At 46.0% G+C, this 16809-nt stretch overlaps 1 protein-coding gene across 1 annotated transcript in view; it reads right to left on the bottom strand.

Moving 5' to 3' along the window:
* Positions 1–16809, bottom strand: part of IDH3B (isocitrate dehydrogenase (NAD(+)) 3 non-catalytic subunit beta) — a 134258-nt gene that overhangs the window by 87462 nt on the left and 29987 nt on the right. The window contains 1 exon segment of the mRNA XM_030190923.1: positions 10135–10227. Coding sequence (XP_030046783.1) covers positions 10135–10227 — 93 coding nt within the window.

Here is a 16809-nt window from a genome sequence, read left to right on the forward strand (position 1 = left end):
CGTAAAAGAGAAAGCAGAATCCAGCAACACAATCAAGACTCTAACCACTAGGCTGTAAGGACAGATCACCAAAATCCAAAGTGAGTAATGTGCTGAGGATGATTTATGAAATATTTGAAAACGTGTTTTTTTGTAAATTAAGAACTAATTTATTATCCAAAAGCCAGGACTCGATCCGTTTACACTTACACGTCCACCATGGAGGGGTCATCGAGCGTATTTAAAGGCACAAGAATATTTACATCATCGGCGTACAAATATGGTATAAATCCTAGTTTTTGTATCAGAAAAGCCAAAGGTGCTGCAAAGTGTCCTTGATCACCTCCAACTTGCAGTGGGAACAACAGGAAGACTCTCGAAACAGATCTGGAAGAGGATGATCAAACTCTAAAGCACAACCTTCTTGAATTACTTCCAGGACCTAAGGTGATGTGGGTCCACATCTGGTAAAAAAAAACTGTGTTAGACAACCCCCCTAGTGTACCAGAGGCTGGACCTGACATCTTCACTGGGAGCCTCGCCCTTGACTGGAGGATAAAGTTGAGGATTCGCGCCCTCTCCCCCTCAACCCACTGGGGCAAGCACCCCAGAAGGTCCAAATTCTCTAAAAGAAACAGCCCCACTGGGTTCCTCCAATTCTGCCTGGATTGTAACAACGAGCATCCCAGAACCTTCCCCTGTTTCCCCAGACCCTCTGCCTAAAGCTCTATGCTTATCTTCTGGCAATATGGGAACTTTAGCCTCATCTAAGCCTTTTACCAACTTATCCAATTCCTCTCTAAAAATCATGGAACCACAAAAAGGCAAGGAACAGAGTGTAGATTTAGAGGCAGATGCAGCAACCAAACGTAAAAAAATCTAAATCGTTAAAGTCCCTAACGATTTTAAAATAACGAAGAATGCACCAAAAAAAAAAAAGTCACACATGCTGAGATCGGTATTGAAACGTACAATGTATCAAAGAATCACAATACACATCGTTAATCGGCCCCCAAATCATGCGCAGAGCAGCCAAGCGTTATGTTAGCTGCTCTGCGCATGCCACAAACAGTCAAAACACAAGCACATGGCTCCAAAATCAAAACAAAAAAAAAAGTCACACACTTGCCCCCCCCCCCCCCACCCGAGGTCGCCATTCCCCCCTGCCCCACTTCCCCCTGCATTCTAAATTAAAAAGCAAACGTACCTTTAGCAGCCCCGGCCCCCCTCCCTTCCTCACTACTCTGTCTCCCCTCAGCTCCGCCTCCCGACATCCTCCGCCCTGTGCCCCGCCCCCTCGGGGTCGTCGCCGCCATTCCCCTCCTCCACCGGGCCCCCCTCCCTCTTACCTGGCCCGTGCAGCGCCTCTCTCCTCTGTCCGAAGGTGCTGCACGGGCAAGAAGAAAGCTGATGCCTGCCTTCGCCCAGCTTCTGTCGCATGTCTCTCTCCTCCTAGGCCCGCCCCTGTCTGACGTCGGTTACCTACGTAGGTTACTGACGTCAGACAGGGGCGGGCACAGGAGGAGAGAGACGCGCGACTGAAGCTGTGCGAAGACAGGCATCAGCTTTTCTTCTTGCCCGTGCAGCGCCTTCGGACAGAGGAGAGAGGTGCTGCACAGGCCCGGTAACAGGGAGGGGGGCCCGGTGGAGGGGGGGAATGGCGGCGACGACCCCAAGAGGGGGCGGGGCACAGGGCGGAGGATGTCGGGAGACGGAGCTGAGGGGAGACAGAGTAGTGAGGAAGGGAGGGGGGCCGGGGCTGCTAAAGGTACGTTTGCTTTTTAATTTAGAATGCAGGGGGAAGTGGGGCAGGGGGGAATGGCGACCTCAGGTGGGGGGGGGCAAGTGTGTGACTTTTTTTTTTGGTGCATTCTTCGTTATTTTAATTTAGAACGGCAAAGAGTGGCATGAAGTTCTGGGGATTGTGCCTTTCAGTTTCCTTTTGACCAATCACAGCACTATTAGCTCTGCTAATGCGCTGGGATTGGCTCACAGTTTGTTTGTTTTTTCACTTTACTATTTTTCCTGGCACAGAGCTGTCCTAACGAGAGGTCCAGACCTCTCGTTAGATTTCCTGCCTTTTTCCTGCGTAAAGGCAATCGGAAAAGGTTAGTGCATCTCGTTTCAATGGGGTTTTCACACTAATTGCTCATCTCCATTCCGTTTTCGTTAGCTGCTGGCTTCCTCGGTAAAAGCCCTTTGATGCATGCAACGGATCAAATTTTCCTCGTTGGAGGGTCATTAAAGGCTCATTAAGCTTTAGTGCATCTGCCTCTTAGAGGCCTCATGAGCAGCCCAACCACGCAGCCGGAGGGGGGGGGGGGGGGGGGGGGGGGGGGGGGGGGAGATGGGGTTGGGAATCTACGGGCCGCTACTACTAAGGGCATGCTCTCAAGAGATCATACATAATATCTGCCAGAAAGGATGAACCCATCTCTAGCTTCGCAACTTCCGCAGTCAGTTCCTGGTGACTGGAACCCGGGATATCCATTCAGCCCACTGAAAACAAGTTCTGGCTATCAGACCTCCCACATACAGACACCTGCAACACCATGGCTGAGAGATCAAAACTACATTTGAGCACGCAGAACCACCATCTACTGAAATTGTCTTTTTCAAGGATAAAGTTTACTCATTGATTTGGCTACCTTGCATGAGGTATGCGGCGAAGACCACCCTGCATGAATCATTTCCCTAAGGTCTTGATTCATTGGAAAGGTCTTGGGCAGCTTCCTAATACCCTTGACTAAAGGGTCGATCTTCTTTCCTCTAGAAGGATCCTGAAGAATAACATCCCCCTCAAAGTTAAGAGCTGAGCAGACTTGATCCATCAACTCAGAAAGCTCATCTCGGTGGAAAATTCTGACAACTGAGGGTTCTTCTCATGGAGGTAAGTAATCCTTCCCCGATTCCTGTAAAGCAAAATCCTCATCTTTAGAAATAAAGATTTTTTTGGATTGAAAGTAAGGATATTTCCGGATGTGGCAAAAGAGACTCAAACAAGGAGGCGTCAATTTCTTTTACATAGACCGGGAGTCCAGCAGTTGGGTGCTTCCTTTTTTCTGTACTATCCATGTAAATGTATAGTTCGATACCAGGCAACTAAATATGCTTTCTTTGAACCTACACATCTCACTGAATTTCTAGCTACCAAGAGAATTGGATTAGAGACTCTAAAGTCCTGAAAGGAAAATTTAAAAAAGCTACACAGGTCCATCCTTTTTCCTTTTACTCTTCTATTTAAGTGAAGTAACTTTCTTGTGTTCTCCATATACGTAAATCTTGAATCATAATTGTGGACTCGTGCAGTGTAATACTAAATATGGATGCTTAGTTTAGGGTATTCATATTTTTCTTTGTTAAAATGTTTTCCTATTGTAAAGATTATTGTATTTATACTGCTTTTCTAAACAAGCGTTTTTGGCTTGATTTGTAAATTTGAAATTATAAATAAAATAATTAAAAAAAAAAAAAAAAAATCCTCATCTTTCAGTAGCATTTACTTCAGAACCCAGGTCTTACGCCTAGCCTACACTGGGTCTTTTTGTGGAAGGTGGTAACTCATAAGAAGATCTAGCCTCCCCAGAGAGCTCCCCTGCCTGCCAAGCCTTGTACGTTGCTCAGACAAATTCAGGGGGAAAGCCACAGTCCCCAGATGAGAAAGGCAAGCCAGCTGCAGAAGAAGTCTCTACACCACTCCAAATGTTTTTTTGGTACAGTGATGCTATAATGTTTACAAAGTTTCCAATGAAGGAGGCATGTCACCTTGTTGGGCCTTTCAACCATCCTGCCTGAATCCTTCAAATAGAAAGGCTTCAACTCTAAAATAATCTCCAGAAAGAGCACTGTATCATTGACTTTATGGTCATTAATTCTAAGAGAATTTTTTTTTTAATATCCAGGAATATAAGACCTTTGAAGTTTAGATGATGACATTTTTTGACAAGACACGAAAATCTCTGTTAAGATCTATGACATTATAAACCATAGAATTACACTGCTTTATCACCTTCTAATCACCCATCCATCTCTTCCTGATTTCCCCCATCCCCCACCACCTTTCTTGTGAGACTGTGATTAAAATGCTTTTATATTTCACATATATATTCTGCTGTTGTCACCCCTTGCTCATTCCCGACCTGAGGAAGGTGGTTCTAGTCAAAAATGTAATGTTAATCCAATAAAAAAGGTATCATCTCTTCTTTTTTTTCTTTTGTTTTATTTCTATTAATCATCTTTAAAGTGGACTAACTTGGCAACCACCCTATTGCATGTATAGATTTAAAAACTATCTTCCTTCTGCTAAAGAGAACTTAAAAAAAAAAAGAAGAATCTTCCACATGTGATGGAAGTGTAACTATATTATTAATTTTATTGGGATTTATTAACTACCTTTATGAAGAGATTCACCCAAGGCAATATACAGCAGGTAGAACTTCACATAAAACTTTCAACAAGGTAAAATATATTGGACTAAGGTTGAAAAAGCCAGGCAACATGTGGCATACAGCTGAAGCTTGAACCCATATTAACCTAACTAGTTTTGTAGAAAATGGGTGTGCCAATGGGAGAAACCAAAAGACTTCTCTTCAGTCCTTTTTTTTTTTCTAGTAGAAAAGGTGTCTGTATTCACATGCAGAGATGTCCTTATGGAGTGGGGTAACCTCTGAGGGACAACATCCCCACAATAGCCATGCTCTGCAACTGGTCAAAGAGTCTATGAAAAGGCAGCATCACAAATTACAGTATACCAGTATTTAGGTGAGCACTGCACATCTCTTGGGAAAAAAGAACAGGCTGGACTTCTGCTACAAATCCCTATACCGCAACTACACATGCTTTTGCAAATACAACTTTGGTCACACATGCAAAATATGGGTACAGCCTTACTAAATACATAAATACAGAATAAATGGTCACATATTACACACAAGTGTTCAGAGAAAGAATTTAGTGGAAACCTAAAGAAGTTGGACTCTACTTGCAGTGCAATTCCAGAGAAATAGAAACAGAAATGCATTTCCTCCTGTACTGTGCAAAATACAAAGATATTAGAGATGCTGCACATTCATATTCCCAAAGCTGACATATTCTAATCACTAAACCAATCCTTTATTGTCTGGACAGCTCAATGTCTGTAGACTGTCTTTGTAAGGGCTGGGATATCATGTGCTGCATGCAGCAGGTTCTTTTACATTCTTCCATGATCCTACAGGGATTGGACTGAAGACTGCTTCTTCTGTGGGAGGCATTCTGTGTGTTTTGGTTGTACAGAGCTGGGCTCTTTCAGTAATGCTTGGGGATCATAAATCAATTTTAGAAGGCAATGGAAAAGGTACCATTGAGACCTCCCTGAAAAAAAGCCCTGCTTGTCTTGCAATGCTTCTAGCTGCTAAGATGAGTGCTGGCAAGGAACTGGAAACCACAGAGGGATCACAGTCAACTGAAGTGGATTTCTAAGGTCAGAGAAATAACAAACAAATATGATATGAAAGAAGTACAATATCACATAGCAGAACGTGATAAACTTGAAAATTGGTTGAACTCCATTTATTTAAATGCTTTGACAGATCTGATGAAGACAATGACTACATTTGGAAAAACATAAAAGGCAGAGTGCTAATGAAAAGGAAATAATTTTGTGGCTGTTGAGTCCTACCCTACACAAAGTTTAAGATCTAGGAGCTAGACTTGTAACAAGCCAGAACACACTTGTGCGGGCACCCCCCCCCCCCCCCACCCCCAAATAGCTCTATCTCTGCTTCTCCCCAGCATGCACACTCCCACAGATCTGTCAATCACCATCCATGACAGAACAGTAGGTTTCTTAAGCCTGTAAAACTGCCTTATTACCTGAAGTGTATTTCTTCTAGTGGTCAGCGGGTGGTGAATGTTTTATGTTAAACCTGTTATAAAAGTGAATGCTCCCTCTTTAGTTCACTCAGTAAGGAAGTGATCATTCTACAGTACTGTGAGCAGTATACTTTTAAAACTTGTTGTTCTGCGTTCTGATTGGCCCAGGAGCTCATTTTCATTTGGAATTTACTGGCTTTCCCCCCAGTTTTAGCCAGGGAGAACTACTACTACTACTATTTAGCATTTCTATAGCGCTACAAGGCATACGCAGCGCTGCACAAACATAGAAGGAAGACAGTCCCTGCTCAAAGAGCTTACAATCCAATAGACAAAAAATAAATAAAGTAAGCAAATCAAATCAATTAATGTGAACGGGAAGGAAGAGAGGAGGGTAGGTGGAGGCGAGTGGTTACAAGTCAAAAGCAATGTTAAAGAGGTGGGCTTTCAGTCTAGATTTAAAGGTGGCCAAGGATGGGGCAAGACGTAGGGGCTCAGGAAGTTTATTCCAGGCGTAGGGTGCAGCGAGACAGAAGGCGCGAAGTCTGGAGTTGGCAGTAGTGGAGAAGGGAACAGATAAGAAGGATTTATCCATGGAGCGGAGTGCACGGGAAGGGGTGTAGGGAAGGACAAGTGTGGAGAGATACTGGGGAGCAGCAGAGTGAATACATTTATAGGTTAGTAGAAGAAGTTTGAACAGGATGCGAAAACGGATAGGGAGCCAGTGAAGGGTCTTGAGGAGAGGGGTAGTATGAGTAAAGCGACCCTGGCGGAAGATGAGACGGGCAGCAGAGTTTTGAACCGACTGGGGAGGAGAGAGGTGCCTAAGTGGGAGGCCAGCAAGAAGCAGATTGCAGTAGTCTAAACGAGAGGTGACAAGGGTGTGGATGAGGGTTTTGGTAGAGTGCTCGGAAAGAAAGGGGCGGATTTTACGGATGTTGTAAAGAAAGAAACGACAGGTCTTGGCGGTCTGCTGGATATGAGCAGAGAAGGAGAGAGAAGAGTCAAAGATGACCCCAAGGTTTCGAGCTGAGGAGACAGGGAGAATGAGAGAGCCATCAACAGAAATAGAAAACGGGGGGAGCGGGGAGGTGGGTTTGGGGGGGAAAATGAGAAGCTCGGTTTTGGTCATATTTAATTTCAGGTGGCGTTGAGACATCCATGCAGCAATGTCAGACAAGCACGCTGAAACTTTGGTTTGGATGCAAGGTGAGATATCAGGGGTAGAAAGGTAGATTTGGGAGTCATCAGCATAGAGATGGTAGGAAAAGCCATGGGATGAGATTAATGAACCAAGGGAAGAAGTGTAGATAGAAAAGAGGAGGGGACCAAGAACAGAACCCTGAGGTACGCCGACAGGCAGAGGGATAGAAGTAGAAGAGGATCCACCAGAGTGAACACTAAAGGTGCGGAGGGAGAGGTAGGAAGAGAACCAGGAAAGGACAGAGCCCTGGAATCCAAGTGAGGACAGGGTATCGAGAAGTATGCTGTGATCGACAGTGTCAAAAGCAGCGGAAAGATCAAGAAGAATGAGGATGGAATATTGACCTCTGGATTTAGCCAGTAATAGGTCATTGGAGACTTTAGTAAGCGCAGTTTCGGTTGAGTGGAGAGGGCGAAAACCAGATTGTAGTGGGTCAAGAATAGCATGTGAGGAAAGAAAAATCAAGGCAGCGGCGGTGAACAGCACGCTCAAGTAATTTGGAGAGAAAAGGAAGGAGGGAGATGGATCGGTAATTATAGGGACAAGTAGGGTCAAGTGAAGGCTTCTTAAGGAGAGGTGTGACCACAGCAGGGACAGTCGCAGTGGAAAGTGAGAGGTTGAGAATGTGACAGATAAAAGGAATAAGAGTAGGAGAGATGGCATTAAGAAGGTGGGTGGGAATGGGATCAGAGGAACAGGTGGTACATTTTGAGGAAGAAAGGAGAAGTGTAGTGTAGTTTCCTCAATAGACAGATCTCTTTGCTGAGGCCCTGTGATCAGTTATATTTGATAATCTGTGAGCAGCATATTTCCTGATATCCCCAGGTACTTTTTAGAAAATAAATAAATATTTAGTTAGTGTTATAATTGATCCATATTTCAGTTACCTGTTATTGTTCTGCTGATTACAATTTTTCTGTTTCAATGTTCAATATTTTTATTACAATAAACACTATTAGTTTGATGCCTCTGCCTGTCTGGACTGATAAAGAATCTTGGTGGTTTGTGTGTTGGGTCTGTAAATGCTTTCCGGGAACTGTGGGACCACTGGGAGTGTGGCTCCAGTAACCAAGAAATCACTTGGAATAATTTGAGAGCGGGAGACTCGCCCAAAGACGGTTGTGACCCAGTCGGTGGGAGGAGGGTGCTAGTGTAGAGCACATGCCCAGGTGCAGGCGGACCTGAGTTGTGTTGGGGATAGACCCTCTAAGTGGCTGCGGGGTAACCCCAGGTGGGTGGCTAGGTGTTTCGTGACACCACCCCAAATACCCTCCTGTGGCATACACTTCCCTCCTCCACCAGTAGCTGTCTCCCAAAGACTCCCCCCACCCCCCCAAAATTGAATTCTCAATACTGCTCTACAGCTTTTTAATCTTCTCCACCTGCACATACCTCTCCAGATCCTGCATTCCACCACACTGACACTAGTTTGTCTAGTTTGTGCTCCCCCTCCCCCAGTAATACTAGAGAAACAGAAACGAAAGATATCAAAGATGCGTATTTCCCAAAGCTGACATGGTACCATTTACAAATAAAATACAATATTTTTTCTACCTTTGTAGTCTGAGCATTTGGTCTGTCTCTCTTGCGCTTTTCTGTTTTTCCTGCCTATTTGACATTTCTTCTCTCTCCATTTCTGCCATCCATCTTCTCTCTGTGTATCTATTTGTCCTATCCAGCATCTCTCCTCACTGTCCCTGATCCTATCTTCCTCCCAAGTTCAGCATCTGCTCTTTTAGTGTCCCTATCCTCCCCTTATATTCATCATTGCCCCTGTGGTCAACAATGCCCTCGGTGTTCATATCCCACCCCTTTTCCACCACTGCCCTATGCCCCTGTCTCTATTCTTACCCCATGCTCAATATCTGTCTGTGCCCTGTCCTTCCCTCCCACATCCCAGGTCAATCATCTGTGCCTCTCACCTGACCCCCCCCCCCCCCCCATGTCTGGAGTAACTCCCTCTCTCCATCTATGGGACCAGCATCTCTCCTCCTCTGTTCCAAACCTCGATTCAGTCTCTTCCCTCCCCTCTTGTGCTGGACCTGCCAGGAAGGGGAACATCTCCATCTCTCTCGAGCTCCCCCACCCCAGGGTCCAGCAATCTCCATCTCTCTCCAGCCCCCACCTAGGATCCAGCACATCTCACTCTTCCCCCCCCCCCCCCCCACCAAGGGTCCAACGTATATTTCTCTCTCATCCTCCCCCTTGATTTCAGCATCTCTGCCACCCTTTCCCACCTTGCCCCCCCCCCCCCCAGAAATCCTGCCACTGATCCTCACTGTCAGCAGCCTTTGAAGACATGCTGCCAGATCCCACCTTCACGGAAGCAGGAAGTTGCCTCAGAAGGTGGGACCCGGCAGAGAAAAAGCCCAGACGTTGGCAACAGCAGCGTGTCTTGAAAAGCTAACACTACCAGTGAGGATCAGAGGCAAGTTTCCAGGGGAGAGAAAGGGTGATAGCAAGAGATGCTGAATTCAGGAGCACTGGGGAGAGAGAGAGAGATGCAGGCTGGACCCAGCGGTGGAGAGAGAGGAACTGCCAGCAGGGACAAAACCTAGGCACCAGGTCAGATGTTTTTAGGTGGCGTGGTGAACTTTCGCCTGGGGTTTGTCGACCCCTGGTGCAGGGTATTCTCTGCATTTTGTATCGCATTTTGTTTAAAATAATGTAGTTACAGCGTATTGGTGAACATTTTGTGAATAAAAAGAAAAATAAAACATGCATGTGAATATAAGAATTCATGCCTACACAGGCTTCCTAATTTGGATAAACACCTGGTATATGATTAAGCTGTTAATACATTCTGCATTTAGATGTTTAACATTTAAGATTAGGTCAGCACATATTTTACTGGTTTAGTGTCTCTCTCTCTATAGATGCTTAACCAATATTTTTCAAAAATGTGTTAGGCATTTGCCTGATCCTTTAGGGGCAACTGTTGATATCAAACTGAAACACACACATCTTAGACTTATATATTATTTATTTTCAACTCAATTAAGAGCCATGACAAAAACCAACTTGCACTGCCACAACCAATATCCCATTCTCCACTGTACAGGTCATCATGTTAGCTCCATGAATGTAAAGAAATATACCTTGAACACTTCTTTGACAGCATGCATGAGCTCTGGTCCCACACCATCTCCAGGAATCATGGTGACGTGAAATGTCCCTTCTGGTTTAGCACCCTGCCAAAAATGAGACAACATACATCACAACTCCCAAGAAGAAAGAGAAAGCAAAACTGCTTACCTATAATAGGTGTTTTCAGATGCCAGCAACACAAAGTGCAGCCATATTCACTCATATTGATGCCTGCCTAAGGAAACGTCTTATATCTTGGCTTCTAGATAGGAATCTAATCATATGGTTTCAAATACAGAAGGTTTGCTATCTTTTTTGCTTGAGTGGGACTTCTCCCAGAAGACTGTAACCTGATATTTTCTCCTGCCCTTGCTATCTGGTATGACAGCATACTTCCGGATTCTTGCTCTTATTCCACTTACAAATTGCTTGAGTACCTTCTATATTTCTTAAGAGTTTGGTCTTAAAACTAACTCTGTTAGAGTTCACCTTACAGTATATCAGTTCTTTGCAGAACAAACACCGATTTCTGCTCAATCTTTAGTTGTCAGGTTTAGAACATAACAGCAGCCAGAATGGGTCAGACCCAAGGTCCATCTAGGCCAGTATCCTGCTTCCAAAAGTGGCCAATCCAGGTCACAAGTACCTGGTAGAATCCTTAAGAGTAGCAAGATTCTGTGCTACTGGTCCCAGAAATAAACAGTGCCTTTTCCCAAGTTTATGCAAGGCATACTTCATTTGAAGTCGCCCTTAAAAAAGGCCAAAGTCAGGAGAATAGGAAACAGCATAAGCAGTGATAAATTTAAGGCAGGCCAAGAAAGAATTTGCTTGGTTAAATAAGGATCAAGGGGAGCAATGTCCAGCATTTGCAGAAAGAATGGACTCCAGCAACCCTGATTCCACTGGCTCTGGAAGAAGTTCTCCTTCCTCTTTTTTAGAATCAGGTCGAGGATACAGAGGCAGGATGAGAGGGAGAGGGAGACAACAGAGACGGGGTGGTCGAGGACAGCGAGGGTACAGTCAAGACAGGAGAGATCGACCGCAAACGCGATCACAACAGTGAGTGAATCAGTGGTGATTAATTTATCACATCATCAACTCACACCAATTGAACAGGCAGTGTTAACAAGAGGATTGACATTTGTACCAACAGAAACAATACATATATTTCAAAACAGAGTGGATTTGGAGAAATTTATGCGTAAATTACACATCAGGTCATTTTTCGGGGAGGAGACAGAAGCATGGGTGGATACCTCTAGGGTTAAGATTAAATCGAAGTGGTCTCCCCCGACCCCTCTAGAACCAGCATTGCAGATTTTTCGACAGTTAGTGCAAAAAGATTTAATTAAGATAGAACAAAGCAACAGAGGGAGATATGCCAACTGTACCCGAGTTGAAAGACAGACAATAGAGTTTGAGAAAAGTCCCCGAGTAGTGATTAGAAGAGATGATAAAGGGGGTTCGGTGGTACTACAAGATAAAGAGAATTATGAACAGGAGGTGTGGAGACAACTCAGGAACCCACTTGAGTATATGGAATTAGATCTGGACCCGACAGAGATGTTAAGGGAGAAGATTTTCTCGATCACAGGGAAAGGTTTTGCATCTAGTTACATAACACAGAAAGAATTTGCATTTTTGAATAGAAATCATCCGTGGATCCCTATGTTCTATACCCTCCCAAAAGTGCACAAGAGGCTAATTGATCCACCAGGGAGACCGACAGTGTCGAGTAGAGGGTCTTTATTGGAACCACTATCCATTTACGTAGACACTTTTTTACGGCCCATGGTGAAACATAAGAGATCATATATTAAAGATACTACTGATTTTTTGAACCACCTGAAAAGTTTTGAGGAAACACAAGAGAGATGGTGGTTGGTCACCATGGACATAGTGAGACTATACACGGTTATTTCGCAAGAGGAGGCATTGCAAGTGATAACGAAAGAACTGGATAAGAGGGAGAATCAAAGTGTTCCCACAGATTTTATAGTCACCCTAGCTTCTCTAGCAATGTAGTATAATTTTTTTCCAATTTGAAGGAAAATTATTTAAGCAATTGTCGGGAGTAGCCATGGGAGTGACGATGGCCCCCTCAACAGCCCATTTGTTTGTTGCACAATTTGAGGAAGAAACAATATATCGTTCCACCCATTTTAAAAGTTAAAATTATGGGTGAGATTTATAGATGACATCTTTTGTATATGGGATGGAGAAAAGGAAGAACTGGAGGCGTTTGGATTAGAACTGAACCAGGGGCATCCAACACTGAGATTCACTTTGGAGGCTAGTCAAACAAGTATTTCCTATCTGGATGTACAGATCAATAAAAATGGTAGAAGATTAACAACTACGGTTGTTAATACACCTTTTTGGAGTATTCAAGCTGCCATCCAAAGAAGCTGAAAGACAGCCTACCGCTATCCCAATTTTTAAGGTATAGAAGAATTTGTTCAGAGTACATAAGTACATAAGTACATAAGTAGTGCCATACTGGGAAAGACCAAAGGTCCATCTAGCCCAGCATCCTGTCACCGACAGTGGCCAATCCAGGTCAAGGGCACCTGGCACGCTCCCCAAACGTAAAAACATTCCAGACAAGTTATACCTAAAAATGCGGAATTTTTCCAAGTCCATTTAATAGCGGTCTATGGACTTGTCCTTTAGGAATGATTTTAAAGGGAAATCCAGAGAATTGAGTAAGAGACTATGTGAGAGGGGCTACCCGACACACATAGTTCGAAATGCATACAAAAGGGCTAGATTTAACCATTGTGAATATCTGCTAATACAGAGAAGCGGGGAAGACACGACAGAGATGAAAACTGCAACATGTGTCTGGAAGTATAACACAATGGCAGCAAAAGTTGCATCAATAATCAACAAACATTGGCACATAGTGCAGACGGGAAAATTAGGTTCTTACCTTGGTAATTTTCTTTCCTTTAGTCATAGCAGATGAAGCCATTACGTATGGGTTGTGTCCATCAACCAGCAGGGGGAGATAGAGAGCACTCAACTTTTCACAGTGCCTCATGGCCAGCCAGCTCCACTGCCTCTTCAGTATTTGAAGCTTCCAAAGCAGTATGGCAAACCGCAATGGGAATAACATGAACTTTCCTCACAGCGAACGATGGCCCCTTAACAAGGGCATGAACTCAAAAGGAGGGAATGAACACATCCTCCTGGAGGGAATAAACTCGTCCTCCTTAATGTATAACTGGAGGGGATACACGCAACCTCCTGGAGGGAATAAACTCATCCTCCAAAACATAAACTGGAGGGAATGGACTCATCCTCCTATAAGTGAACATGAATCCTGAAGACTGTTTTCCAACTTTCTCCCAAGGAAGGAACTTCAGGAAACAAGAACAGAACCTGAAACAGATTCACAGCATACAGACAATCATACAGGGAGGGCTCATGGCTTCATCTGCTATGACTAAAGGAAAGAAAATTACCAAGGTAAGAACCTAATTTTCCCTTCCTTGTCATCAAGCAGATGAAGCCATTACATATGGGATGTAACAAAGCAATCCCTATATAGGGTGGGAAAAGGTCACACCACGCGCTAGCACTTGTGCTCCAAAACGCGCATCCCTCCTAGCAGCCACATCCAGCCTGTAATGTCGGGCAAAAGAGAGCTTAGAAGCCCATGTTGCTGCACTGCATATCTCTTGACGAGAGAGTGCTCCAGTTTCAGCCCAAGAGGAAGAAATCGCTCTGGTAGAATGCTCCTTAAAGGCTACAGGTGGAGACCGGCTGGCAAGCAGATAAGCTTAAAAGATAGTTTCTTTGAGCCAGCGGGCAATAGTGGTTTTAGACGCTGGAGACGCTCTGCAAGAACCTGATAGCAAAACAAACAGATGATCATAGATCCTGAAAGAGATAGTAACTCGCAGATACTGCAGCAGAGTCCTGCACACATCCAACAGGTGCAACCGCCCAAAAGATTCTGGAAACTCCTCCTTATCAAAGGAGGGCAAGAAAATAGCTGGTTTAGGTGAAACGCTGAAACCACCTTAGGCATGAAGGAAGGCACGTCCGAACCGTGACCCCGGACTCTGAGAATTGCAGAAACGGGTCTCTACAGGACAGCGCCTGGAGCTCTGACACCCGTCTCGCTGAAGTAATGGCCACAAGAAAAACGGCCTTTAGTGTCAAATCTTTCTCCGATGCTTGCCGAAGCGGCTCAAAAGGAGAAGCCTGCAGGGCCTTCAAAACTAGCCCCAGGTTCCAAGCTGGACAGGGTGCTCGCACGGAAGGCCAGAGCCGAAGCACCCCACTAAGAAACCGTGCCACATCTGGATGAGCAGCTAAAGACACGCCTTCAACCTTACCATGAAGGGAGGCCAACGCTGCCACTTGCACCCGCAGGGAATTATAGGCCAAGCCTATTTGTACACCATCCTGCAAAAAGTCCAGAATCGGCGAGACATGAGCCCGCATGGGTGTGATCGCTTTTGAAGCACACCAAGACTCAAACTGGCGCCAAATCCTGGCATAAGCCACGGAAGTGGAACGCTTGCAGACCTGCAGGAGAGTGGAAATGACTGTATTTGAATAGCCTTTGTCCCTCAATTGCGCCCTCTCAATCGCCATGCCATAAGACCAAAGCGGCAGGGGTCCTCCATGGCTACCGGGCCCTGTGACAACAGGTTCGGTACCAGAGGTAAAGGAAGGGGAGCCTCCACTAGCATCTGTCGGAGGTCCGCATACCAAGGCTTCCTGGGCCAATCCGGGGCGATGAGGACCACTTCTCCTGGGTGCAGCCAAATCCGCAGGAGCACGCGCCCTATCAAGGGCCATGGAGGGAACACATATAGTAGGCCAGGAGGCCAGGGCTGAGTCAAGGCATCCAACCCTGCCGAGCGAGGATCTCTCCGTCTGCTGAAGAAGCACGGGACTTTGGCATTTGAACTTGTCGCCATAAGATCCATCACGGGCTTGCCCCATTTGGCACATATCTGCAGGAATACTTCGTCTGCTAGTTCCCATTCTGCTGGATTGATCTGATGCCTGCTTAGATAATCGGCTTGCACGTTGCTCTGACCTGCAATGTGAGCTGCCGACAGAAACTGAAGATGCAGCTCGGCCCAGTGGCAAATCTGTTCGGCCTGCGCGGCCAGTGCTCTGCACTGAGTGCCGCCTTGTCGATTTATGTAGGCCACTGCTGTCATGTTGTCCGACATCACTCTGACAGACAATCCTTCCAGGGTCACTTGAAAGGCCAGAAGCGCCTGAAACACCGCTTTCAACTCCAGGCGGTTGATGGACCACTCCGAATCCTCGGGTGTCCATAGACCCTGGGCATGCTTCCCCTTGCAATGTGCGCCCCAGCCCTTCAGGCTGGCATCTGTCACTACTAGACACCAATCGGGGAGCGCCAGCGGCATTCCTCGCCGCAGCATACTGTCTGAGAGCCACCACTCCATGCTGAGTCGGGCTGCAGGGAGCCAAGAAAGTCTGCATTGATAATCCTGAGAAACTGGAGACCATCTTTGAAGTAGGGAATACTGTTGAGGTCTCAGGTGCGCTCTCGCCCAGGGCACCACTTCCAATGTGGCTGTCATTGATCCCAACAGCTGGACAATGTCCCAAGCTCGCGGGCGGGGCATCCTCAGGAGCAGACAGACCTGATTCTGAAGCTTGCACCGCCTTAGCTCGGGTAGGTATACATAGCCCGAGTCTGTGTCGAACCTGGCCCCCAAATATTCTAGAGATTGCGAGGGGGTCAGGTGACTTTGGCCATATTGATGACCCAGCCTAGAGATTGAAGTACTGAGACCACTCTGGCTGTAGCTTGATAGCTCTCTGTTACAGAGTCTGCTCTGATGAGCCAGTCGTCTAGGTACGGGTGAACCCTAATACCTTCTCGCCTGAGCAAAGCAGCTACCACCACCATTACCTTCAAAAAGGTTTGGGGAGCTGTGGCGAGGCCAAAAGGCAAGGCCCGGAACTGGAAATGTTTTCCCAACACCGCAAACCTCAGAAACTTCTGGTGCGGGGGCCAAATTGGTATGTGCAAGTAAGCTTCTTTCAGGTCTAGAGATGTGAGAAACTCTCCTGGCTGTACCGCAGCAATGACGGAGCGCAGGGTTTCCATGTGGAAATGACGCACTCTCAGGGACTTGTTTAATTCTTTTAAGTCCAGAATAGGGCGAAAAGACCCACCTTTTCACGGCACCACAAAGTAGATGGAGTATCGGCCGTAGCCGTGTTCGGCGGGAGGTACCGGGGACACGGCTCCTAACTGAATCAGACCTTGCAAAGTCTCCTCTACCACCACCCGTTTGGCGGCAGAACCGCATCGGGATTCCACAAACACGTCTCTTACTGGGGCGTTGAATTCTATTCTGTAGCTATCTCTGATCAGGTCCAGAACCCACTGATCTGAGGAAATATTGGCCCACTCCTCGGCAGAGAGGGAAAGACGTCCTCCAATGACAGGAAGCGAGGAGGGGGCCGGCGCACCATCATTGAGAGGTTCACCCCTGAACTCCAGGCCTAGAGCCGGTGGCTGCGGAACGCTTGTCCGAGCGAAAGGAGTTCCTCTGCTGAAAAACGGGCATGAGAAGTGAACCCAGCAGAACGCCCCGGACGGTACCTTCTAGCTTCACGGAAGCGAGGTCTATAAGAGAAGTGGACTGCCTGGCCCTTGAAGGAAGGCCTCGGCCTAT

The sequence above is a fragment of the Microcaecilia unicolor genome, chromosome 2, assembly GCF_901765095.1.
Source record: "Microcaecilia unicolor chromosome 2, aMicUni1.1, whole genome shotgun sequence".
In the NCBI taxonomy this organism is placed as follows: domain Eukaryota; kingdom Metazoa; phylum Chordata; class Amphibia; order Gymnophiona; family Siphonopidae; genus Microcaecilia; species Microcaecilia unicolor.